The 27,419-nt window shown below is 42.3% G+C and overlaps 1 protein-coding gene across 1 annotated transcript; it reads right to left on the bottom strand.

Annotated features, from left to right (window-relative positions):
• Positions 1-38: 38 nt before the first annotated feature.
• Positions 39-27,265, bottom strand: LOC115776571 (alpha-2,8-sialyltransferase 8F-like). The gene is made up of 7 exons (XM_030724295.1): positions 27,165-27,265; positions 5,629-5,703; positions 5,434-5,508; positions 1,474-1,618; positions 761-873; positions 594-686; positions 39-516 (listed from the first exon to the last, which is right to left on the bottom strand). The coding sequence occupies exons 1-7, from the start codon at positions 27,263-27,265 to the stop codon at positions 39-41; spliced, it is 1,080 nt and encodes a 359-aa protein (XP_030580155.1).
• Between the last annotated feature and the right edge of the window lie 154 nt (positions 27,266-27,419).

Below are 27,419 nucleotides of genomic sequence, written 5' to 3'. Positions count from 1 at the left end.
TGACACTTTGCTTCGGTGGTGTTGTCTGTCCCTGGGAACTATTTTCCATCTGCTTTACAGTCTCCCAGGTGAAGCCTTATTACCCCTTGAGTGTGCAGCTGCAACAACTGGTCAAATTCAGCCGGCATTGAATGGATGACTTTATTAGCTGGTTTGTCATCATAGTAGTGGTTAGTCAGGGCGTAGAGGCCATATGGGTGACTACTGAAGGGCCAGAATCCATACAGGTGCACATTTTCACAAAATCCCAGGGCCATGCTAGCCATCATTAATCCGGTGCTGAGCCGTACTTCCTTCAGGCCCTGAGAGCGCCAGAACTGGGACAGATTCTGAAGGTACCGAGGGTTGAAGAAAACAGGCTGAAGAGGGCTTTCAAAGTCCTCTATTGCATAAACAGCTCGCTGACACACTGCAGTATTTCTACTAAAGGTGAACGGAGGAAGGAGCAGCAAAGAGCTGCCATACTGGCGAAGACTATCTATGAATGGACGGCGACGTCCTATCAGCGAGCCAAACCTGCACAAAAGAAACAGTTTATTTGAGCAACAATACATACACAATGTAGACTGACAAGGATTCATTTTCTTGCTCACTTCAGGAATAAGATGCTCGGATTTGCTGTCACAAGGTTAGTTTTGGTGCCAACATCTTTCTCATATCCATTGTCCAATGGAGGTAGGTTGCACCTGAACAACCAAACAAAGAGCAGTTAGGTGGAATTTCCGCTCTGATTTTGGTTTACGTTGGACACTTTTCTCACCTGACAACAAAGTCAGCCGAATCAATCATTTTTCCACAGCCGCTGTCAGACAGGATCCCACTATTCCCAACAACTGAACAGGTGTCCCATATTTTATTTGAGAAAGGATGTTTCTGGAATAGACAGCAACAGATAACCATTACAAAAACACCAAATTTACACTGTTGCTACTGTCGACTGTTCAAGAAGGAAAGAGAGATTTACTTTTTCAGATGTTTCCTCTTCACAAGTGTTTTCTATTTACTTTTTATGATACACAAGATCAATATTTGTTGCTTCTCTGGTTAAATAATGTTCTTTAATCATTCAGGAGATGAGAGAAATGTGTTTTATGTGACACACAGATTCACATCTTGGTGAGGTCAGTAGTTTATATGTTACTGGTTATGAATGTGGTGTATTTATTAAAGATTTACCAGTGGTGCCCTTTATAAGGCAAAGTGAGGCTGTGTTTCTTAATATTTGGAAAAACTTTTAAATGGAAAAGAAATAATCAAACTGTTTCTTTCTAGAAATATGGATTTCAGAGGTTGTTGACTGAGTTTAACCACTTTACTTCATACAGTAAACCATACAAGACCGTACATGACCAGACTTATTGAGGACAAAGAGAAATAACATGAAATAATCACTGTGATAAAATAAAACATTTGAGGAACAATCAGAGAAGCAGCACATACTGTATTAGTTTCCATGAATGAAAAATAGTCTACCTTAATAAACATGTTGAACAGGTCCTGATTCACCTCAATAGTCCTCTTCTGTTCCCCATCATAAACAAGCTTCGATCCCACCGGAGTGTTGCTCTGGGTAATGATGGCTTCATCAAACCCGTTGCACTTAAGTCTCAGTTCAGCTCTGGGGGAAACATGTACAAACACTTTGTTGAAACAAGGGCTGCGCGATATATATCGTCTACGATAATATCGTAATTGCCGTGTTAACAATGTACAGCCTGATGTTAACGAGTATGCCGATGACTGGGAAAAAATAATAGTCAAGCCCACCTAACCTGGGACCGAGACAAGACCAAGACCAGTGCCTGACGCTATATGACACGATAAAATGTTGAACATGATCAAAATCACTTCTCAAATTGATCTGACAGATCCACATTCCCATAAAATCACCTAGATATTAAACACTCACAGCTCAAATAAATGTAACCATCTTTATTTAATACTCCTGGGTGACTTCCATCATATATCACAGAATGTAAAACAATTATTCATAGTTCACCACAATAGTCTTTACGTTTCTCTGCCTTTCATAAACAATACATAAAGTTGTGTTGTTTTTAAACCAACAACAATCTTTGTAAATATGGGTGCTATTTCAAAACCACATAGCTAAATGTGTAAAACTGAAAAAATGGCAAGTAATCATCGACAGTAAGAACTAAAGCCACAAGTTTCTCTCTTATACAGATTAAAGCTGCAGTATGTAACTTTATAAAAATCTGTTTTTACATATTTGTTAAAACTGTCACCATGTCAGGACAGTATGAGACAGATAATCTGAAAAAAAATCAAGCTCCTCCACCTCCTCCCTGAACTGCTCCCAGTCAAAAACAACCAGACATGCTACTTTCCCACCGCCGAGGAACCGGTTCGCGTGTCAGTGCTCGTGCTGTTCCCAATGAACCGGCGAAACGCTTAAGAACGGGCCCGACTGCGTGTCTGTGAACTGCTCCTTTACATACAGTTGTGCTCAAAAGTTTACATACCTCAGCAGAATTCTTGCTTTCTTGGCCTTTTTTTAGAATATGAATGATAACACAAAAACATCTTTTCCACTCATGCTTAGTGGTTGGGTGAAAACATTTATTGATAAACAACTGTGTTTTCTATTTTTAAATCATAATGACAACAAAAAACATCCAAATAACCCTGATCAAAAGTTTACATACCCCAGTTCTTAATACCGTGTGTTGCCCCCTCTAACATCAATGACAGCCTGAAGTCTTTTGTGGTAGTTGTGGATGAGGCTCTTTATTTTCTCACATGGTAAAGCTGCCCATTCTTCTTGGCAAAAAGCCTCCAGTTCCTGTAAATTCCTGGGCTGTCTTGCATGAACTGCACGCTTGAGATCTCCCCAGAGTGGCTCAATGATATTGAGGTCAGGAGACTGAGATGGCCACTCCAGAACCTTCACTTTGTTCTGCTGTAACCAGTGACAGGTCGACTTGGCCTTGTGCTTTGGATTGTTGTCATGTTGGAACATCCAAGTACGTCCCATGCACAGCTTCCGGGCTGATGAGTGAAAATTTGCCTCCAGTATTTGATGATAACGTGCTGCATTCATCTTTCCTTCAACTTTGACCAAGTTTCCTGAAGCCTTTGTAGCTCACACATCCCCGAAACATCAGCGATCCGCCTCCGTGCTTTACAGTAGGAATGGTGTTCCTTTCATCATTGGCCTTGTTGACGCCTCTCCAAATATAACGTTTATGGTTGTGACCAAAAAGTTCAATTTTGGTCTCATCACTCCAAATTACCTTGTTCCAGAAGTTTTGAGGCTCGTCTCTGTGCTGTTTGGCATATTGCATGTGAGATACTTTGTGGCATTTGCGCAGTAATGGCTTTCTTCTGCGACTCGACCGTGCAGCCCATTTTTCTTCAAGTGCCTCCTTATTGTGCATCTTGAAACAGCCACACCGCCAGTTTTCAGAGAGTCCTGTACTTCAGCTGATGTTACTTGTGGGTTTTTCTTTGCATCCCAAACAATTTTCCTGGCAGTTGTGGCCGAAAATTTTGGTTTGGTTTTAACAGAGCCCCTGATTTTCCATTTGTTAATCACAGTTTGAACACTGCTGACTGGCATTATCAATTCCTTGGATATCTTTTTGTATCCCTTTCCTGTTTTATAGAGTTCAGCTACCTTTTCCCGTAGATCCGCTGACAATTCCTTTGCTTTCCCCATGACTCAGAATCCAGAAACGTCAGTGGCTGGATGACAGATGCAAGAGTCTGTCTGGATCCCAGAAACTCACTCAGCTTTTATGCACACACACTGATTACACGCAAATCGATCACAGGTGAGGATGTTACCTTTAGTAGCCATTCAAACTCATTTGTGTCAACGTCTGTGCATGTTATCAGGCCAAAATCACCAGGGTATGTAAACTTCTGATCAGGGTCATTTGGGTAGTTTCTGTTGTCATTATGATTTAAAAATAGAAAACACAGTTGTTTATCAATAAATGTTTTCACCCAACCGCTAAGCATGAGTGGAAAAGATGTTTTTGTGTTATCATTCACAGACCCGTCGCTATGGGCGGGCCCTGGGGGGCCGTGCCCGCCCACCAAGCCAGATCACTAATCAAGCTAATAATAGTGGTGCCCCCCCGTTGGATTTCATAAGCCCCCCTTAAGACTGAGATCTGGTGACAGGACTTATCATTCATATTCTCTGAAAAAAGGCCAAGAAAGCAAAATCTCTGCTGGGGTATTTAAACTTTTGAGCACAACTGTATGAGTGTGGGCGGGTCCTCGTCTGGACACGGAAGCTGAAGCGCACAAACGTGGGAGAACACGCTCCCCTTTCTGTGCTGCAAATACGTTTTAGGGTCCAAACCAAACTACTGCAGCATCTGTGTGCAGCACAGAGGGAAACACAGACAGCGATTAGAGCAAGACGACAAGTACACACTTTGTGTCCTTTTATCTGTGATATGAACTGATACAAAGCAGCAAGTTCAGCCTTAGAGCCCAACCTAATTCACAGCCGTGAAAATCGCTTCGCTTTTCTCATGTAATACACATGTAATATGGTAGAAAACGTGATGTTGAGACGGCAGAGTCACGCCCTTCTGCCGCTTTCGGCACGCGTTCTTGGTTCGAGACCAGCTAGTTTGCAGGGCTGGAGTTGAACCCGTTTTTCGGCCAAGCGCCTAACGGTTCAAATTAAGGCACCGGCACCGGAACCCTGTTGGTGGGAAAGAGGCTTCAGAGCCAGGAGGAGGGTACTCCTTCTGGCATACTCCTCATGTATGTGCTGCAAAATAAAAGTTATTGTTCAGAAACATATATCTATGTCTGGATTTTTTTTCATAAAGGAAGTGTGCCAAATCATCACTCAAGAACAAATACAAACTTTTTTTTCCCAGGTAGTGTTCAGAATGTATAACATGTCTGAGTCCATGACAAGACCGAGTACAAATGGGGTCGAGTCCATCACAAGACTGAGAAAATCAAAAAGCAGTCTCGAGACCAAGACCAATCAAAATTACAGAAAATCTAATTTTTATTAATATTGCACAACCCTAATTGACACTGGCTGGCTATTTACCATACAAGATGATTAACAGCTATTAACTGGCAACAGTTTTATTGCTTTTTCAAATTACAAGACAGCTGGACTAGCACATTTCTTGTTATGCCTTTAAATTTGCCCATTAAAAACATGACAAAAAAATACATTATTAAAATGGAGCATTAGCCACTTGTTCATATAAAAGCAAGCAAATTACACAACATTTTTAAAAAATTTTTTAAAGCACGTGTCAGTTTCATTTCTTGTGAAAATTGTAAACCAGCCAAGCTTCTATGAACATTTCCTCACAGGTGGATAGAGCTGAGCTACAGCAAATCTGCATAAATCTTTGGTATTTTTTACTTGTATTTTGCATTCTTCTTGGGAAAAAATAAAATGCTTTGAAAATTTGTCTGTACCTGATTTTCATGTTTTTCTCCTCCTGCTTCGTCCAGGTTTGATTGTAACGTTGTTTTATTTTGTCAATGATTTTCCTGTGACACACACATCCAGACAATCAGTACCATCATACCTGCATGGCTGACATGACTTTTTGATGATGGCATAAACAAAGAGGTTGCACAGGGAAAAACTATGACATTATGTTTTCTCACTTGCAGCCTTTACAAAGCTCAGAGGGCTTTGGTGCACGTTTCATTGCAGGGGCCGGATGGTAAGTTTTCACATGACTGGAAAAAGAAAAACAGGTGAGAAATGTCAGAAAAATGCAGATAAAAGAGATTAAATATTACAACAGCATTTCATTACTGTTGTTGGCTGTTAACACTTCCTAGGTGGATGATGAAAAGTAGCAAATTTTTCAGGTAAAAACTGTAATGTGAATTTCTGCGCTTCACAGTCGGAAAAACGCTGCATAAACTGCGCAGTGTGTCCAGTTTATCACCAAAAAGCGCAGCTGCAAACCAGGGGCGGTTCTAGGGGTGGGGCCACAGGGGCATTGGCCCCATCTGAAATCTGATTGGCCCCCTGAAGTCCCCCTGTCCTTTGAGAGCGAGGATCAAATTATACGTGGATGCAATTCCATGCCAAAACACCAGTAGCGCTAATGAGCCAAATAGGAATGTCCAGTGTGAATAAAGCTTACAGAAGAAAAAGAAGATTTGAACAATCTCGCAGAGAAAGTTTTTTAACAATCGATGCCAGTCTACATTTTGAGGAGTTTGTTGGTAATTATTAGCCATAAATCCCTTTTTACTCACAGCTGTCACACAGTGTAAGTCTGATAAACATTAAATTAAGAAGCAAAGTTAGTTAAGAGTAATGTTAACTGAGGCCCTACTTGTGTTTGGACATGAATGTTAGCGTTTCACTAATCAGGGTTATTATTAGGGCTGCATAAAACGATTATTTTAGTAATCGAGTATTCTATCGATTATTCCATCGATTAATCGAGTAATCAGATAAGAAATACTTTTTTTATTAACAGTTTATCTGCATATTTTAACTTCCGTACTGCAGTTTTTCGCCGTGTGAACAAACAGCGGTGGATGGAGCAGCTACAAAGTTCTCTTTTCTTCACCTTAACACTTGCTGATCAGGTGCTTGATGAAGGACCTCCAGCTGTTCTATGCAGCAGTATGTTGGAGCAGCAGCTTGTCTACAGCTGAGAGGAAGAGGATAGACAAGCTCATCAGGAAAGCCAGCTCTGTCCTAGGATGTCCTCTCGACTCAGTGCAGGTGGTGGGAGACAGAAGGACTCTGACCAAAATAACATCACTGATGGACAAAGTCTTCCACCCCATGCATAAAGCTGTTGATGAGCTGGAGAGCTCCTTCAGTGACAGACTGCTGCATCCTAAATGCACAAAGGAGCGTTACCGCAGATCCTTCCTCCCAGCAGCTGTAAGACTTTATAATCATCACTGCTCCCAACAAAAACCACAATAGCCTACACAATGTAGGATAATATATAATATACTGTAAATAGTCCGGCCTGTTAAGGTTCAACACACAGGCACATCATGTACATTGTATATAGTGTTATTATTAGTAGTATTAAGGTTAATATTGTTTGTTGATTTTATATATATTCTTTTCTTAATAGTGTAAATTATCATATCTTTATTTATATTTATAATAACTGCGGCTGCTGTTACACCCAAATTTCCCCTCTGTGGGACAATAAAGGCTGTTTCTTCTTCTTCTTCTTCTTCTGTTTCCCAGTAAAGATTTTAATGGTGGTTACTAAAAGAAAAAGCTGCTGTTTTGGACGCTGGAAAAATGTTTCCTTTTGCACTACTTGAGCTCACCGTCTCTTTGCGCTTGCGCAGTTAAAACCGCTGCCTGCTATGAGTCTTTTGAAAAACTAGTGGCTGTGGGAGCCATGGCGCATGTGTGAGTAATGTTGTAATGCTTTGTATTCACAAGCATTCTCAAAAATACGTTTCTACTGCAGGTCTATATTTAGTCACTAATAAGGGATTAAAAAAAAAAATTTTGACGAAGCCTCCCGGTCCTGGGGGGGTGGGCCTTCCGGTACCGAACCATCGCTAGTGCTAATGGCCCGCGCTCTAGCAAACCAGTTCTGGTAGCTACAGCTGAAGTAAAGACAAAAATAACAGCTGAAATTGTCAGCAAGCACAACACACACAGACACACAGAGAGCAGTGGAGGCGTGGAAATGCATGTCAGCGACAGTTGCCACCCGTCCCGTAAAGTACGGAACCCCGCATGTTACGGAGCCGTATTCCACGGAGTCCCGTAACATACGGGGTTCTGTATTTTACGAGACAGGTGGCAACTCTAGTGATGATCCACTCTGTGTTAAATGAACTCCATCGCAGCGACGGAGAGCTTTTTAGAATCTCTGTGTGTGTGTGCGCGTGATTCACACTCCAGTCCAGTAGGTGGCGGTAATGCAGTTCTATGTTGGTTTGCCAGCCCCCAATAAACCCACAAAAAGACGACGGAGCACTAATGCTGCTAATGCTAGTGAGGAGCGCCGCTTACACCGAGACAGCTGAGCGCTGCAGAGTTTAAACGAAGCATCGACAGTAAATTTGTGTCGATAATTTTTTAGAATCGATTTAATCGAGTTATATTTCCTATATATTATATATATAAGAAAGATATAATATATATTTTTTGTTGAGTTTTTATTACACAATAATCACTTTTGTGCATTGAATCTTGCACCTGACAAAGTATGAAAATACTAAAACTAATACTGAAACTAACGAAACTAGAAGAAGAAGAAGAAGAAGAAGAAGAAGAAGAAGAAACAGCCTTTATTGTCCCACAGAGGGGAAATTTGGGTGTAACAGCAGCCGCAGTTATTATAAATATAAATAAAGATATAATAATTCACACTATTAAGAAAAGAATATATATAAAATCAACAAACAATATTAACCTTAATACTACTAATAATAACACTATATACAACGTACATGATGTGCCTGTGTGTTGAACCTTAACAGGCCGGACTATTTACAGTATATTATATATTATCCTACATTGTGTAGGCTATTGTGGTTTTTGTTGGGAGCAGTGATGGTTATAAAGTCTTACAGCTGCTGGGAGGAAGGATCTGCGGTAACGCTCCTTTGTGCATTTAGGATGCAGCAGTCTGTCACTGAAGGAGCTCTCCAGCTCAGCAACAGTTTCATGCATGGGATGGGAGACCTTGTCCATCAGTGATGTTATTTTGGTCAGAGTCCTTCTGTCTCCCACCACCTGCACTGAGTCGAGAGGACATCCTAGGACAGAGCTGGCTTTCCTGATGAGCTTGTCTATCCTCTTCCTCTCAGCTGTAGACAAGCTGCTGCTCCAACATACTGCTGCATAGAAGATGGCTGATGCCACCACAGAGTCATAGAAGGTCTTCAGGAGTGTCCCCTGCACTCCAAAAGACCTCAGCCTTCTCAGCAGGTAGAGTCTGCTCTGACCCTTCCTGTAGAGCGCATCAGTGTTATGAGTCCAGTCCAGTTTATTGTTTAGGTGAACACCCAGGTACTTATAAGAGTCCACTATCTCAATGTCCACTCCCTGGATGTTCACCGGTGTCCGTGTGGTGGGTCTGCGCCTGCGGAAATCCACCACCAGCTCCTTGGTTTTAGCGGCGTTGATCAGGAGGTGGTTCCGCTGGCACCAGTCCACAAAGTCCTGAGTCCACTGTCTGTACTCTGAGTCATCCTCACCTGTGATGAGGCCAACTATGGCAGAGTCGTCAGAGAACTTCTGCAGATGGCAGCGTGGGGAGTTGATGGAGAAGTCTGCAGTGTAGAGGGTGAAGAGGAACGGTGCCAGCACAGTTCCCTGTGGGGCCCCCGTACTGCAGACCAGCCTGTCAGAGACACAGCCCTGTGTCCTCACGTACTGTGGGCGGTCAGTGAGGTAGTCCAGTATCCACTCGGAGATGTGGTGGTCCACTCCTGACAGTTCCAGCTTGTCTCTCAGAAGTCCTGGCTGGATGGTGTTAAAAGCACTGGAGAAATCAAAGAACATGATCCTCACAGTGCTTCCAGGCTTCTCCAGGTGGGTCAGAGCTCGGTGCAGGAGGTAGATGATGGCGTCATCCACCCCGATGCCAGGCCGGTAGGCGAACTGCAGCGGGTCCAACGAAGACGACACCATGAGGCGTAGATGGTTGAGGACCAGCCTCTCGAGGGTCTTCATTAGATGCGATGTCAGGGCTACCGGCCTGTAGCTGCTAAGATCCTTTGGATGTTTGGTCTTTGGTACCGGTACCACACAGGAGGTCTTCCACAGTTGTGGTACTTTCCCCAGCTTCAAGCTCAGGTTGAACATGTATCCCATGATGCCACACAGCTGATCTGCGCAGCACCTCAGGAGCCTGGAGCTGATGCCGTCTGGACCAGCAGCCTTTTGCACCTTGATCTTACGTAGCTCCTTCCTCACATGATGAGTTGAGAGGGACAAGATGGAGGTGGGGGATGGGGGTTGTGAGATGGAGTCCTCAGAAGTGAAGGGGGTGGGTGATGGCTGAGAGCTGAGAGGTGTGAGGTCCCAAGAAGAAGAAAGGTTGGCAGTCATTAAAGATGGTGGGGCTGACAGCAGGGGGGACTGGGCTGGGGGAGGGGTGGGTGGCTGGTCAAACCTGTTAAAGAACTGGTTCAGGTTGTTAACCCACTCTAAGTCTCCCACAACCCTAGGGCTTGGTTTGTGGCCTGAAATTGAGTTCAAACTCCTCCAAACCCCACTGATGTTGCTCTGCTGTAGCTGGTCCTCCATCTTCTTCCTGTAGATGTTTTTTCCATCCCTGATTTTCCTTCTCAGATCCTTCTGCACGGCTCTCAGCTCCTCCTTATTTCCTGATCTAAAGGCTCTCTTCTTCTCCTTCAGGAGAGCCTTTATTTCGGAGTTGATCCAGGGTTTGTTGTTTGAAAAACACCGTACCCTCCTGGTGGGCACAGTGTTTTCCACGCAGAAATTGATGTAATCAGTGATGCAGTCCGTGATGCTGTCGATGTCCTCCCCATGAGGGGCACAAAGCTCTTCCCACACAGTGGAGCTAAAGCAGTCTCTCAGAGCTTCTTCAGTCTCCTCAGACCATTTCTTCACTGTGTGTGTCACAACTGGTTCTCTGTGTACCAAGGGTTTGTACACAGGCTGGAGATGAACCAGGTTGTGATCTGAGCCCCCCAGGGGAGGCAGAGGTGATGAGCTGTATGCCTCCTTGATGTTGGCATACAGTAGATCCAGTGTGTTGGTATTCCTGGTGTGGCAGGTGACATACTGGGTGAAGGTGGGGAGAGTGGAGGACAGGGAGACGTGGTTAAAGTCCCCTGAGATCAGAAAGAGGGCCTGTGGGTGCTGTGTTTGGAGTCTGCTGGTAGTAGCATGGAGGACATCGCAGGCTGCAGCAGCGTTAGCAGAGGGCGGCACATACACAGTTATCACAATAACATGTGAAAACTCCCGAGGAAGATAGTACGGCCTCATGCTAACAGCGAGCAGTTCAATGTCCTTACTGCAGAGCGTCTCTTTGATGGTTAGATGTCTGGAGTTGCACCATCTATCGTTCACAAACACAGCCAGACCCCCGCCCCTCTTCTTACCACTCTCCTTGGTTCTGTCGGCACGGATCAAATGAAAGCCGTCCATGTTTATGTGTGAGTCCGGGGTTAGCTCGGTTAGCCACGTCTCCGTCAGGCACATGAGGCTGCTCTCCCGGTAGCTCCTTTGATGTCGCGTTAGCGCCGCCAGCTCGTCCACTTTGTTGGGAAGAGATCTCACGTTTCCCATGATGATGGACGGGATGACGGGCCTGTACCTTCTCCCCTGGCAACGACGACCTATGCCCGCACGTCTCCCGCGTCTCTTCCTTCTCAGTTCGCGGGGAATATCGAGTCGTTCTGCAGGAGTAGGCACAGCGGAGCGCCCGATGGAGATCAGCTGGTCCCGAGAGTAAACAATAGGAGCGTGGCCACTCTCGCAGTCTCCAAACATAAACACCATAAAAAGGGTAAATAAAAACAAAGTTTTCCAGAAAAAAGTCTGCTCCATCATGAGGAAACTAAACTAAAACTAAGCATTAAACCTAAAATAAAAACTAATAAAAACGAGAAAAACCGCTCTGAAAACTAATTAAAACGAACTGAATTAGAGAAACAAAAGTAAAAACTAACTAAAACTAAACTATAATGTAAAATCCAAAACTATTATAACCCTGTCACTAATTCATGCAACACTAATTCATGTACTTCTTTGTAATTTGCATTTGTGTGTTAACATTAGCTATAATGGTTGGCAGTGACAGAGAAGAATATGAAAAGAAAGGGTCAGTAAAAAGGAGAGGGTTGTGTTGTCTCCTAATGTTTCTGGTTTAGAGTGGCAAGATATGTGGGGTGCGTTCAAGAACCCTTTAACATTCCTAGGGTTCATTTTCCCATGTATTTGGGCCCGTATCAGGGCCCTAGGATTGTTAAAGGGTTTTAAAGAACGGCAGATGCAGATTCCAGCTTGAATTGTTTATTGGAGTTCACAGAAAATTTGTGAATGAAGGGATATTTCTATTTCATTTTTGTATTATACTTTCTGAACACTCTACCTGAAAAAAGTTTCAGTTTGTTCTTGCTTCATCATTTTGTACATTAAAAAAAACATAATAATACAGACATCATCATGTATGAGGAAAATTATTTTGTTACTGTTCGAATGTTTCAGAACAAAAACTTTTATTTTGATAAGGTTTTTTCTAATAACCTATAAACTTTGTCCAATTCTATCCTGGGTTTTAACTAATTAATGATGGAAAGGAGCTACTTGGAAATAAATTACCAATACTTAAAATACTCAACAAATTAAAGTGCCCTCAAAACAACTGAGTTAGAACTTCAACAATTCATTTTTAACTCTATTTAATTTATGGGAATGAGTGGCTCCAACCTTTCTGGCAGATTAAGTTAATGAACTTGCTTCTTTTATTAAAACATACTGCTGGGTTTTACAGTGTACATGGTGTGCTTACATTAGTGGAGTAGAATGTGGTGACAGTTGGAAGTGTTGCTCAGAGAGTAAACTGCACCCAGTTCCTTATAGTAGACTTGCAGATACAGAAGTGAAACTGAACAGAAGGTGATGTAAAGGTTGTATGGTTATCTTATATATAGTAACATGTAAATAGATCATTGTTTGCTCACACGCAAGGTTTTAATAACAGGACATAAAGGGTAGAGGTGTGTGTTGTCTGCTGTTTTTGGTTATCACTCAAAGCAGAGACCCAGGAAGCAGGCAGCAGAGGGGGGTCTAGTGATCACAAGGCTGGAATGAGGCCAGAGGTCAGAAAACAGAAGCAAATGCCCTCTCACCCTCTTTATGACTTTGTGTAACTGTGATAAAAGCCGGACCCAGGCACAGAGAGGCCACCAGACTTCGTGAACTGATGTGGAGATTGTATTAGCGGTCAGGGAGGCGCAGTCTGGTCTGTAGCTCTGTATTTGACTTCTTCTTTATTTGAATAATAAACACAGTTGGAGATTAATTGAGCACCTCCTGCATTCTTCATCAAACATATGTGCAAATTCTGTTTTTGGGAATTCAACACATGGTGACGGCGACCTGATGAAAAGACTGGATTAAAGGATAAAAGAAGAGTGTTAGAGCCATAAGTAAGGAACATTTACATTATATATTTTGTCCAATGTTTTTTGTCTTTAATTTTGGTCACTTTCAGTAAGTACAGTTAATATCAGGTTAGGTTAGTGTAGCAGAATGGATTCTAATTGGTTGGCTGCTATGACTGGGCGGTCATGGTATAAAAGGGCGGCGTGTAACACCATATTGTGATCTTGCTCTCGGTGATGCACACGCTTCCGGGTTTTCATTCACGTTTCTCCTGGCTGTAGCAGAGTATGCTGGTGGTAACCTTGTAGCCCTCCCTCCATAAGCTTCGGGTATGGTATGACTCCCTTTTTTTTATTGTAATGCAATTTTAATCCTGTAGCTTATTTGCCTTTTAATTTGTAGGTAGTAGCTGGGGAAGCCCCATACCGGCCAATTTGGTCCCTGAAGGCATTGATTGACTGGTATGTAATTCCGCGGGTTTCTGTTTACATTCAATATTTTCGCCAGTCATTTTAATATTTATTGTGTTATAGGGTGTTTGGGCCTGGGTCGGCGGCGTGTTGATTTCCACGGCGCCGCCATCGCTTCCTCGGGATAAAGCTACAGTGTGCTGCTGTTTTGCCTTTCCCCTTTTTTTATATACAAGTGTTTTATGCCCGCTGCCTTGCTTTAATATTGGTGCGATCCCTTCGATGTGCCGGCAGGAAGACGGCGCAAAGGAGTTTTAGCACTATTGTTATGCATGGGCGTGCTTTTACTTTGTTTTATTGCACGCCTGCCGGTTTTTAAGGTCAGCGGGTTGTGGGGATTTTATTTGAGAACCGGGGTTTTATTAATGTGCGTGTGTGGTGAGTAATTTCTCACCCACACTGTTTTTATTATTTCAAGACTTGTTTTTATTTTGCTGATGAGTGTTTTTTTTTTTTAATAAAGTTGATTAAAATTGTTATTTGTTTTATTTCTTTTATTTAGGAGCTGACGGCTGCCGTGATCATATCAGATCTATTTTTGTGTGCCGTGACTGTCTAAGACTTCGTGTGGCACTTAGGTTTTGTGTGTGCGTGTGCTGGTGACGGGTATTAAGTATTCACGTGTGCGGTGGTGATCTTCAGCCCTTCCTCAAGCACCTCATTCTACACGGGTAAGCCGCAGCTCCCAGTTCATTTTTTTAATATTTTTTTATGCAATCGTTGTTTTATTGTTTCTTATGAACAAAATATATTATTTTGTTTTATATCTTACAACGTCTCTGTCGTAAGTGAAACGAACCTGAGTGTCCTTCTTGTGCTGGTGAATTGGCGTCTGCTGAAGGAATATTTCCCTGGGTGGAATTCCCAGGGTGGCGTTGTTGGTTTCTTTTTGTTTTATAAGCAGATTCGCTGTTAGTGTCCTTTGAATATTTTGAAATACAGATCGATCCACCTTACCATCGCCACATTAGCTTTATTGTGAAATTCGGTTTTTTATTTTGAAAAGGCTTACTTCCGGTAGAGCAGCATGTTACGCTAGAGAAACACAGAGACGATAGAAGGATCGCATAAGCATGGAGCAACGCAGTTTTTGACCGTGTATGCCGTGTTTTGTTGAACGGAAAAAAAGGAAATTGTAACAAGTGATATTGGATCAAAACCTTTTGTATTTGCCTTTTTTCTTGATAAAGATTTTTCGGTTAAAATCACGGTTGCACGCGTCCTTTACTTTTCCAAGAGTGCTTAAGGAATGACACAGATACTGGATCTGCTGCCATAACATTAGTCAAAAACTTCTCCGAACGTAAAGAAAGGACATTCAGCTGAATGAAGGAAACGGACAAGAGGAAAGGTTCTGAGCCATTCTCAAGACTGTCAGCGTGCTGTAAGTAGCTGTCCTGCTAATATGTTTATCACGAAGCTAGCTATGCTAATGGAGGAAGCTCCCATTCAGATTGCATAAAAGTGGTCGACAAGTTCAGAAGCTATTAAGCAAAGCTGCTGAAGAAAATTTTTCAAGTTTATGGAGCACAGAAGCTTTGTGTGGATTTTGGAAAGTTTGTTTGGAATAATTGTGGGGCATTGTTAAGCTTAAGCATGGAAGATGAGCGATTGCCCGATGCAGCAGCAGACGCACCACAGGTGGGTGACCACAAGAGGGAGCCAAAGTACACACAAAAGGCACTTGAAGAGAAACTTCACAGGCTTATCGGCCAAAGAAGAGCGAAAATGGCGCAGATTACAGCTAAGATGAAGGAAATAGACAGCATGAAAAATAATGATGAGCATGTTGATAAATTGGAATCAGAAACACTGCAAAGTTTTTGTAAGCTGCACGAAGAGTTCATACTGCTGAATAGCGATGTACTGCAGATGTTACCAGAAGGTGAAGCTAATGCAGATCAGTGTAACTGGTATGAGCCAAAGGTGGCGGTGATTGAACAATTTTTGCTTGGGACTAAAAGGTGGATTGAAGAACATAAAAGAAGTGGCCAGAATGAAGATGAGGTTACCCCTCATGACAGTGTTTCTGTGGTAGCCGGTCTTGGTCGCCAAAGAAATAAGAGCAAGTCTGGTTACAGCACTGGGAGTTCTTCAGTTGTGTCAAGCACTAGTTCAGTGGCACGCATGAAAGAGGAGGCAAAAATAGCAGCTCTTCTGGCACAAGCAGAATCGCTGAAAAAGAAGAAAGCGATACAGCTCCAGGAAGCAAAATTAAGAGCTGAGTTGGAGGAGCTAGAGATAGAAGCTGCAGTAGCAGCCTCTACAGCCAAACTCAAGGTGTTTCAGAGCTATGGAAATTCCCGTGATACAATCAATGAACATGTGAAACCCATGCTGGCGACCGCAAATACACCCTGTGATGCTGAAACCTTGTCAAGTGTCATAGGAGCCCAACCTGTACATACAGTCTATAATCCAGTGACTGCTGATGAAGAGAAGGAAGATCCTCAGATTCCTGATATGTCTGCCAGTAACGTAAAGCGTTCGCCTCATGCATATTCGTGTCACCAGGATCATGAAGATGGAGCCTCATCTGCAAATCCTCAGGGGCCCGCATCAACAGGTGACAGGATTTTCGAAGTGATGCATCAGCAAAACCTGATTACTGAAATGTTGGTTAAGCAGCAAAGCCTGTCTCTGCTGCCCAAAAGAGACATTCCTGTGTTCTCAGGTGATCCCCTCACATATCGATCTTTTCTCAGAGCCTTTGACAATGCTATTGACAGTAAGACACAAAATGAGAAAGACAAACTCTTTTTTCTGGAGCAGTACACACGTGGAGAGCCACAAGATCTGGCGAGAAGCTGCGAACACATGCCTGCAGAGAAAGGTTACAGGGAAGCCAGGCAACTGCTTCATAAGCAATATGGCGATAATTTGAAAATAGCAATGGCTTACATTGAAAAGGCTTTAAAATGGCCACAGATAAAGACAGATGATGTTAAGGGCTTAAACGCTTATGCTCTTTTCCTGATTGGCTGCAGAAACACGATGCAAGACGTTGACTATATGGAGGAGATGGATAATCCAACGAATATGAGAGCCATTCTGTCCAAATTGCCGTATAAGATGAGGGAGAGATGGCGTAGTGTGGCTTTTGAAATGCAAGAGAGCAAAGGAAGAAGAGCAAGGTTTGCAGACTTGGTAGATTACATTGAAAGACAAGCAAAGATCATCTTAGATCCTTTGTTTGGTGACGTCCAGGAAGTCAGTCCATCTATGAGACAAAGAGAAAAGTGCAGTTTTGTAAGGAAGTCAAGGGAAGTCACCACAAGAAGCAACAGTTTTGCTATAAGTGTTGACACAGGCAAACAGAGATCTTTGCAGTCAAACCAAATCACCAAGAGTGACAATGGCAAGGTGTCACAGAATAACTGTCTGTACTGTGACAAGAATCACACTTTTGACAACTGTGAAAGGTTCCAGAAGCAAGCACACAAGGATAAGATTGAATATTTGAAATCCCAAGGTTTGTGTTTTGGATGCCTTGTTCAAGGTCATTTGAGTAAAGACTGACAGAAGACTGACATGTCAGCTGTGCTCAAGAAAACATCCAAGCATCCTACATGTGCAAAGGGATGAAAAGGCATCACCCAAAGATGACCAAGGGAGAACATCTGAAACTCCGCTGGTGCTGTAGGAGAGGAGATATGTGGGTTCACTGGGGCCAGAAGCAAAGAGGGAGTATTGGCCATTGTTCCTGCAAAGATCAAGTCCAAGAAAGGTATGCAGATTATGAAGACATATGCCTTCATTGACCCTGGCAGTTCGGCAACCTTTTGCACCGAGAAGGTCATGAGAACATTGAACTTAAGAGGCAGAAGGACGGAGATATTACTCCGCACTATGGGACAGGAGAAGCTTGTCCATAGTCACATCTTGTCAGACCTGGAAGTCAAGTCAAGTCAAGTCAAGTTTATTTATAAAGCACATTTAAAACAACGACGTTGACCAAAGTGCTGTACAAGATCTGTAACCCCAAGGACTATACTAAATAAAAATAAAAATATATAAATAAATAAATAAAATAATAAAATAAAAATAAATAAATAAAAACATTAAGAACAATAAATAACATAAGAAAATTAAAAATTAAAACGTTTAAAACAAGTACCATAAAATACCATAAAACAATCATCTAAAAGGAGGTAGCACTGCAGCCAAATGCCAAGGAAAAGAAATGTGTTTTTAATAGAGATTTAAATGTGTGTATCGTCTGAGCTGTGCGAATATGGAGAGGTAGATCGTTCCATAGCTTTGGTGCTGCTGCTGCAAAAGCTCGATCACCTCTCTGTTTTAGTCTGGTTTTAGGCCTCTGTAAGAGCAGCTGGTTCGATGACCTCAGAGCTCTTACAGGGGTGTGACAGTGAAGCAGCTCAGACAGATACAAAGGTGCCAGTCCGTTTAACCACTTAACTGGCAGCAAATAAAATCACCTGAAAAAACTACATAACACCCTCTGGTTATTATTGGCTCTGAACAACCCATTTCATAGCCTATTAATCGGCTGCGTCTGGTCCGCGGGCCGAATGAAGTGCATTTATATGGCAGGCTAGACCCGCCCATTTTGACTGACACCTCATTCGGCCAATCATGTTAAGAAATGGGTTTCCCAGAGCCAATAATACTCAGAGGGCGTCACGTAGCTTTGTCAGGTGATTTGGTGCAGCCAGTTACATGATTGGCCGAATGACGTGTCAATAAAAATGGGAGGGTCTAGCCTGCCATATAAAAGGGACTACAAACGGCCCGTCACCGGGCCCTTGCCAGTTAAGGGGTTAAGGCTTTAAAAGTAAGCAATAAAATCTTAAAATCGATTCTAAAACGGACAGGGAGCCAGTGAAGGGATGACAGGACTGGGGTAATGTGTTCATGCTTTTTTAAACCGGTTAAAAGACGAGCTGCCGCATTCTGGACTACCTGCAGGCGGCGCACAGATGATTGATCTATGCCAAAGTACAGAGAATTACAGTAGTCCAGGCGGGAAGTAATAAAAGCATGAATAACTTTTTCCAGGTCCTGCTGTGGGAGATAAGGTTTTACCTTGGCAATAACTCTGAGTTGGTAAAAACTGATTTTGGTAACAGCACTTACTTGCTTCTCCATTTTAAAACTACTATCTAAAATGACACCCAGATTTTTCACAGCATCACGACAGTGAGGAGCCAAATGACTCGGAGTGCCAGAGGAGTAGCTTGAGGGGTCAAATTTACCAAAGCATATGACCTCGGTTTTGCTTTCATTAAGTTTTAGGAAATTGTTTCTCATCCAGGACTTGATGTCACTTAGACAGTTCAGCAGGGGTTCCCATGGATCTCTGCTGTTCAGTTTGATGGGCATATATACCTGGATGTCGTCAGCAAAACAGTGGAAACAAATATTATGTTTCCTAAAAATCGACCCTAGAGGCAACATATACAATGAGAAAAGAATTGGGCCCAGAATGGACCCCTGAGGCACTCCACAAGAAAGCTTTGCTGTGGTAGAAAAACAGTTTCCTAGATGGACAGAGAAACTTCTATCAGTAAGATAAGATCTGAACCAAGTCAGAACCGTGCCTTTAATGCCAATTTCATGTTCTAGGCGGGATAGAAGGATCTCGTGGTCCACAGTGTCAAAGGCAGCTGACAGATCTAGAAGTACTAAAACTGCAGGACTACCAGAGTCCACAGTTAAAAGCAGATCGTTAAAAACTCTTAAAAGAGCCGTCTCTGTGCTGTGACGCATTCTAAAACCTGACTGAAACTTTTCCCACATTCCATGTTCACTTAAAAATGCTTGAAGTTGCTTAAAAACAACTTTTTCAAGAACCTTGGATAAAAATGGTAATTTAGAAATTGGTCTGTAATTTGAAAGAACATCAGGGTCAAGGTTCTTCTTCTTGATTAGAGGCTGTACAACTGCATGTTTAAAGGCAGCTGGAACACAACCAGATGCAAGCGCACTGTGAATCAGAGCAAGGATAGTTGGTCCCACTGAATCAAAAGCCTCTTTAAAAAGGCGAGACGGAACACAGTCTGTGGGAGAGTTTACAGGTCTCATATTTTGAATCACCTCCTTTAGTGTGGAGAGTGTGACAGGCTCAAACTGCTCAAAGACAGCTCTGCTGGGAGGAGGTGCAGATGAGTCTGTTTCAGCCTGAGGTGATGAAGGCCTGAGGGCAGAAATTTTTTCCACAAAAAATTTCTTAAAGTTTTCGCACAGTGCAGGACAGACCTTCGCTTGGTTCACATTACAGCGAGGATCAGCGAGTGAATTAAAAACACTAAAAAGAAAATGAGGCCTGTGACTGTTACTTGAAACAATGTTAGAGAAATAAGCAGACTTTGCATATTTTACTGCTTTCTGGTATTTCAATAAACAGTTACGCAGGATCTCTAAGGAGACATGGAAGTCAGTGGCTTTGAGGAGGAAAGATACATTGGCTTATCTTCAATGTTCACACAGCCTGAAATTCCTGTAAGAAGGGAGAATATTCCTGATCAGGCAGACCTTCAGAGGTGGATGTATCTGGACGAGGTGTACATTCCAAGTATCAATGCAGAGATTGGCCTGTTGATCGGTGCTAATGCTCACAAGGTGATAGAACCGTGGAAAGTCATCAACAGTCAAGGAGATGGTCCATACGCAGTAAAAACAGCAATTGGATGGATTGTCAATGGTCCCGTAAAGGGGGAAGATGGCATGCAGCACAGTGCGAAAGAGTTACTGAGTCTGACAGCCAATAGGATATCAGTGGCAAGTATTGAGGAATTGCTGACACAGCAATATAATTCTGACTTTACGGAGCGTAGCTGTGAAGACAAGTCAGAGATGTCACAAGACGATCTGCAGTTCATGAAAGAGGTGGAACAGTCTTGTCAGTTTATTGATGGACATTACTGTATAGGTCTCCCATTTAAGAGCAAGAAGCTGAAGATGCCCAATAATCGCAGTTTAGCAGAGCAGAGAGCCCTCAATCTCAAGAAGAAGCTCATGAAGAATCCTGAGTTTCATGCGGACTACAAGTCTTTCATGCAGGACGCTGCGGACGCTCAGTGCAGCGAAGGAGAAATGTGGTACATCCCGCATCACGGGGTGTATCATCCAAAAAAGAAGAAAATACGAGTTGTTTTTGATTGTGCTGCAACATATCAGAGAGTTTCACTGAACAACCAGTTACTCCAGGGCCCAGACCTCACAAATACCTTGGTTGGAGTGTTGACAAGGTTTAGAGAAGAGAAGGTTGCATTGATGGCTGATATAGAGGCAATGTTTTACCAGGTCAGGGTACCCTCAAGAGATTCTGATTTCCTGCGTTTTCTATGGTGGCCAGATGGAGACTTAAATGGACAACTGGAGGAGTACAGAATGACTGTACACATTTTTGGAGCCACTTCATCTCCAAGCTGCGCTTGTTTGGCCTTGAGAAAGACAGCGGAGGATAAAGTGGATGAGACAACAGCTGAAGCAGCGAAAACAATCATGAGAAAGTTTTACATGGATGACTGTTTGATGTCTGTGGCGTCAGAGGAGCAGGCCATAGCACTTTCTCAGACTCTGAAGGTCTTGTGCTGGCAAGGTGGATTCAACCTGACAAAATGGGTCAGTAACAGCAGAAAAGTCCTATCATGTATTCCTGAGAACGAAAGAGCTGCAGAGACGAAGGACTTAGACTTGAACAAAGACACTCTGCCTATGGAAAGAGCGCTAGGAGTACACTGGTGCACAGAGTCTGATACTTTCCAGTTTGAAGTGAACGTGCCAAGAAAACCTGCCACAAGGAGAGGAATACTCTCAGTTGTTAACTCCATCTACGATCCTCTGGGCACCATGTATTCTTCCAGCCAAGTTACTTTTGAGAGAGCTGTGTCAAAGACGATTGAGCTGGGATGAGGATGTTGAAGAAAGGGATTTGCAAAGATGGATGCAATGGGTTTCTAAAACTTCAAGAACTGTCCAGCTTCCAAATAAAGAGATGTATCAAACCAGATGATTTTTGTCCCACAGCCAAAGCGGAGATACATAATTTCTCGGATGCGAGTGATGTTGGCTATGGCACCGCTTCATACATTTTGCTGATCAATGAAGATGGACGGAAGAGCTGCGCATTGCTCATGGCTAAATCCAGAGTTGCCCCTCTGAAGAAAATAACAGTTCCCAGGATGGAGCTGACTGCTGCAGTCATAGCAGTGAAGGTGGATAGACTGTTAAAACGGGAGTTGGAGACCCCCCCTTGGAGAGTCTGTGTTTTGGACAGACAGCCTGACTGTACTTAGGTACATAGAGAATGACGCCTCCCGATTCAAGACCTTTGTGGCCAACCGGATTGCATTCATCAGGGAAGCTACTTCACCATCTCAGTGGAGATATGTGAACAGTTCCTTTATGAAGAGGAGTCTGAGTGGCCCAAAAGACCTGACATACCAAGTATCATGGAGGGGGATAGTGAGATCAGAAAAATAGCTATAGTCAGGCTCATGAACCTGACTGAAGTTACACCCATGAGAAAGCTGGTGGAATACTATTCTGACTGGCATAGATTGAAGAAAGCTGTGGCATGGATGCTACGTATGAAAGACAGGACCATTAAAACAGAGCCTGAAAGTGCAAGAAGAAATGAGGAGCCTGAAAGAGTCAGTAAAGGGGAAACCTTTGTCTGTGCAGGATTTGGAAGATGCAGAAGTTGTGTTACTATGCCACAGTCAAGGAGTGATGTATCCAGAGGAGCTGGCTTCACTCCAAGGGAAAGATTCCCAATTAAAAAGATCCAATCCACTTTGCAGATTAGATCCTTTTTTGCAAGATGGAATCATCAAGGTAGGAGGGCGATTGAACAAATCAGCCATGCCGGAGGAAGCCAGGTGTCCAACTTTGCTGCACAAAGAACATCACATTGCCAGACTGATTCTGCAACAGGCTTATCATCAGAATGGTCACTGTGGAAGAAACCAGTTGATTGCAAAAGTCAGGGAACGATACTGGATACCAGGATTGAACAGAGCTGCCCGCACAGTGATATCAAAATGCATCACCTGCAGGAAATTACATGCAAAGCCTGCAGTCCAAAAAAATGGCAGACCTATTGGAAGAGCGTGTACTCCCAGACAAGCCTCCATTCACCCATGTGGGAGTAGACTATTTCGGACCATTCAATGTGAAAAGGGGGCGTGGCTTAGCGAAGCGCTATGGCGTGCTGTTTACATGCCTTGCACTGAGAGCAGTCCACATAGAGGTGGCACACTCTTTGGATACCTCGTCATGCATAAATGCCATCAGAAGGTTTATATGTAGAAGAGGTCAAGTTTCTACTTTGCGCTCAGACAATGGCACTAATTTCATTGGTGCTGAAAAGGAGCTCAGAGAAGCCCTGTCAGAGCTTGACCACACCAAAATAAAGAGAAGATCTGATGCAAAGGAGTATCACATGGATCTTTAACACGCCAACTGCCTCCCATCAAGGTGGAATATGGGAAAGGCAGATTCGTACTGTCAGGAAGGTGTTGAACTCAGTTTTGAGGCAGCAGATATTAGATGATGATGGCCTTCACACACTGTTATGCGAAGTTGAAGCAATCATAAATGATCGTCCTTTGACTGCTGCATCAGATGATCCAAATGACCTGGAGGTTTTGACCCCAAATCATCTTCTGTTATTAAAGAAGCAGTCAATCCTTCCCCCAGGTGTGTTTGACAGCAATGATGTGTACTCACGTCGAAGATGGAGACAGACACAATACATGGCTGACTTGTTTTGGTCAAGGTGGACACAGGAATACCTTCCGTTGCTACAAGAGCGGCAGAGATGGCAGACTCAAAAGAGAAACTTTGTGCCTGGAGATCTTGTGCTCATTGTTGACAATTCTGCCCCAAGAAATTCTTGGGTGACTGGAAGAATCCAAAGGACTTTCCCAGACTCTAGAGGAGTTCTGTGACGAGTTCAAGTTCACACCAAGTCTAGTCTGTTAGATAGACCTACTAAAAAACTTTGTTTGTTACAGGAAGCAGAATGAGTCAAGAAGAGGCTGCTGATGGACTCAAGGTCAAAGATCATGATAGATTTGATTTAAGTTGAATCATTTATGTTAAGTGATAGTTATATGGCTTTTTTTGAGTTGTAATTGTTATGCATCCTGCCTATACAATTAGGGGCCGGAATGTTAGAGCCAAAGCGCCTTGAGGCGACTGTTTGTTGTGATTTGGCGCTATATAAATAAAATTGAATTGAATTGAATTGAATTGAATAAGTAAGGAACGTTTAGATTATATATTTTGTCCAATGTTTTTTGTCTTTAATTTTGGTCACTTTCAGTAAGTAAATATCAGGTTAGGCTAGCTTTATTGTGAAATTCGTTTTTTTTATTTTGAAAAGGCTTACTTCCGGTAGAGCAGCATGTTACGCTAGAGAAACACAGAGACGATAGAAGGATCGCATAAGCACGGAGCAACACAGTTTTTGACCGTGTATGCCGTGGTTTGTTGAAAGAAAGAAAAGGAAATTGTAACAAGTGATATTGGATCGAAACCTTTTGTATTTGCCTTTTTTCTTGATAAAGATTTTTCGGTTAAATTCACGGTTGCACGCGTCCTTTACTTTTCCAAGAGTGCTTAAGGAATGACACAGATACTGGATCTGCTGCCATAACAAAAAGGATTTTTTTTTTTTACGGACAATACAATACATTCCTTCCAACAGGGTTGGAGGGACTGAGTTGAATAAAATAAAAAGTCATAGTGGTTAAGGATAAAACTGGTAAAAATTGAATAAAATAAGTGCTAAAATTAGATGGATAAAAGAGATTAGACATGTTCGTGAAATGAGGTTAAAAAGACTTGTGGAAACTTGAGGATAGTGGTGGATTAAATAAAATAATTATATAGTAAAAATAATAGTAACATGACAATGTCTCACTGGGAAGTGTCTCAGGTGTCTGAGCTGTAACCACAGGGTGATTAACCCATTGTAGGAACAGTTTATTGGCTCGGTTGCTCAGGTGAAGTCCGTACAAACTGACTGGCTGTCGTTTAGTAGTGAGTATTAATAAAAACTTTTAATAAAAAGGTAAAAAAAAGTGGTGGCCAATGAAAGTCAGGGTGGAAGTGAGGGAAGTGGAGGTCAGAAATGATGAAGTTGTAAACGATGAGTGGAGAAGTAGCTCAGGAAAACGAGATAATTAGAAAGTGATGTCATAAGTTGTGGGAGGAATTAAAATAGTCAGGTAAGGTGAGAACGAGGTAGGAGAGAGAGCGTTGTGCAGGAATTTGTTTTTTTGCATAAGAGCAGGGGTGAAAGTAAGCCGGTACGGTCCGGTACTGCGTACCACTAAAAGATTCTGCGTCGGTACACAGTACCGGCAAGAGTTGTTTCGGCTGACTGCTGTAAAGCCGTCATTCAGAACCGGTTATGAGTGCACTTTGGGTCAGAATAGATCGGCTAGCAATAAGCAGTCTAAAACAGGACTTAATCAATTAATAAACTGCTTTTTTTTCTCATTTCAAATTGTTTCTGAACTGTTCGTGCTATGCTGGAGCCTCAAATCTCTACCTTCTCTTCCCTCAGAGATCGAGGATTTCGGCAACAGCCACGTCCTGTAAGCAGCACGGATGTAGTGCATTTTATATGGCAGGCTAGACCCTCCTATTTTGATTGACACCTCATTTGGCCAATCATGTAACTGGCTGCGCCAAAATCAACCGAAAAGCTAGGTGACGCCCCCTGGTTATTATTGGCTCTGGACAACCCATTTCTTAATATGATTGGCCGAATGAGGTGTCAATCAAAATGGGAGGGTCTAGCTTTTCATATAAAATGCGCTACATACCGGAGGACAGGACACGGCCAGTTAACGGGCAACAACAGGGGTTTCTAGAGCCAACAATAACCAGAGGGTGTAGGTTTTTCAGGTGATTTTGGTTCGGCTAGTTAACAGGTTAAAACGTTCATCACTACATTTAATGTTGGCCTGCTTGTTACAAAATATCTCAATTAAAAACAAAGAGAGATGAACTAATTGTGTTTCATGTTATTCTGCTCAATTTAAACAACAGCACAGCTCAAAAACACTGCTTATGACCAGAGATTTTATTTACACTACATGAGAGCGCATTAAGCTCCAAAACACAGTGGATGCCAAGAGGACTGAGGTTTGAGAAAGTTTGGTGGTTATTTCTGTCCAGAAGTTTTGTATTGGTGGACAGAGCCAGAATGCACGGAGGTGGTCATCAGTTGTGTTAAGTGTGCATTGTGTGCAAACATCTCAGTTCCTTAACAACAAAAATATATTCCACATTGTCAACTGATTCTAATTTCTGCCTTACCCAGGCAGGCAATAACTATATATATATATATATATATATATATATATATATATATATATATATATATATATATATATCAGAATCAGAATCAGGTTTATTTTGGCCAAGTATGTTTACACACACAAGGAATTTGGTTCCGGTTGATGGTGTCTCTCTAGTATTATACAGTGTCCTATAATTTAAATTTTATATATATATATATATATATATATATATATATATATATATATATATATATATATATATATATATATATGTGTGTGTATGTGTGTGTGCGTGCGTGCGTGTGTTTGTCATAGTACCGGCAAGAATTTAAAACTACTTTCACCCCTGCATAAGAGGCGTGTTTTGACCCCTATACCACAAAAACTGCAACGGCCGTACCCTCCACTGCAGGTCACCAGTGAAGAAGAAAAAAACTCCTTCAATAAAAATAAATAAATTGCAGGAACCAGCCATGACATTATCATTTTTATTTCTCTTGGTTCTCAGTCAGAGCTGCTGTGAAAACATGTACACTTGCTAAGATATAATTTTACAGTTTGAGAATTTATATATTACTGGGTGCCACGGTGGCTCAGCGGGCGACCACATACGCCAGATGACACGTTTACAGCGTGTCTGCCCCATTTCTCCTCCCACTTTCCCGTCTCTCTCCAAACTATCGAATAAAGCTGCATATATATGTATATTACATCATTGAAGCACCGAGACAGAGAAAAGGGAAATCTAAAGCCATTTAAGACATAACTTTTAACATTGTCAAGATGATGTAAGTTTCTCTAAAGTTTATTACACTAAACTACTTCAGTATTTATTTAATATTTGGGGGAAAAAAACAAAGCTGTTCTTATTACTAGCACAACATCCAGGACTTTTTAAAGCTTCAGGTACGAGCAGCCTGGCCTTGTTGCAGAGACAAAACACATTTGAATGAGTATTGTACAGTATTGTACAGTATTGTACAGTATTGTACAGTATACTTGAAGAATGTGGGCAGTTATTTTTACTGAAAGTGTCTAAACGTTAAGAAAAAATGAAATGCTGCTGAATAATTATTAGAAGTTTGGACACACGGTTGTTTTTCAGTGTGTGTGAAAAGTTTGATTTTATGACTCACTGCTGTAAACTGAACTACCCAACAGTACACTTCTTCAAAAACATCATAACAGAAATAATGAACAAATGTTTAACTTGTGATGCTTGAGCTTCACGTTCATAAATCTGTACTTCATTTCACAGGGTGGTCCTGCTACTCATACATGCTGATCATCATATTTCTTGGAGCCTTAGTTTTTGCTCCATAGGAACAAAGTTAGTTATGCACTCACTTGTAGTCCGACGTGTCCCAGATGAACATGGTCATCAGACTCCCCAGACAGAGGAGAATGATCATGAACGAGAAGAAAAACTTCAGGAGCTGCCCCCTCATACCTCTCCCCTCCTGGTAGTCTCACCCTTTTCTCTCTCTCCCCCTCCTTGTCCTGCTTTTACTTTTCACAGCACTTTTTTTATCTGTCCTGTCCTGCTGCCTGTATTCTCAGGTTTCTCCACTCAGATTGCTCTGCCTCACTGCACCTCACACT

This window comes from Archocentrus centrarchus, unplaced genomic scaffold (genome assembly GCF_007364275.1).
Source record: "Archocentrus centrarchus isolate MPI-CPG fArcCen1 unplaced genomic scaffold, fArcCen1 scaffold_33_ctg1, whole genome shotgun sequence".
In the NCBI taxonomy this organism is placed as follows: domain Eukaryota; kingdom Metazoa; phylum Chordata; class Actinopteri; order Cichliformes; family Cichlidae; genus Archocentrus; species Archocentrus centrarchus.
This window is presented reverse-complemented; position numbering and strand designations above follow the sequence as displayed.

Excerpts from the sequence above, each read along its gene's own strand:
- LOC115776571 (XM_030724295.1), bottom strand. The coding sequence starts at position 27,265 with ATGAGGGGGCAGCTCCTGAAGTTTTTCTTCTCGTTCATGATCATTCTC. Across the intron at positions 5,704-27,164 it reads TGGGACACGTCGGACTACAA|TCATGTGAAAACTTACCATC; the intron begins GTGAGTGCATAA and ends TTCTTTTTCCAG. Across the intron at positions 5,509-5,628 it reads GAGCTTTGTAAAGGCTGCAA|GAAAATCATTGACAAAATAA; the intron begins GTGAGAAAACAT and ends TGTGTGTCACAG.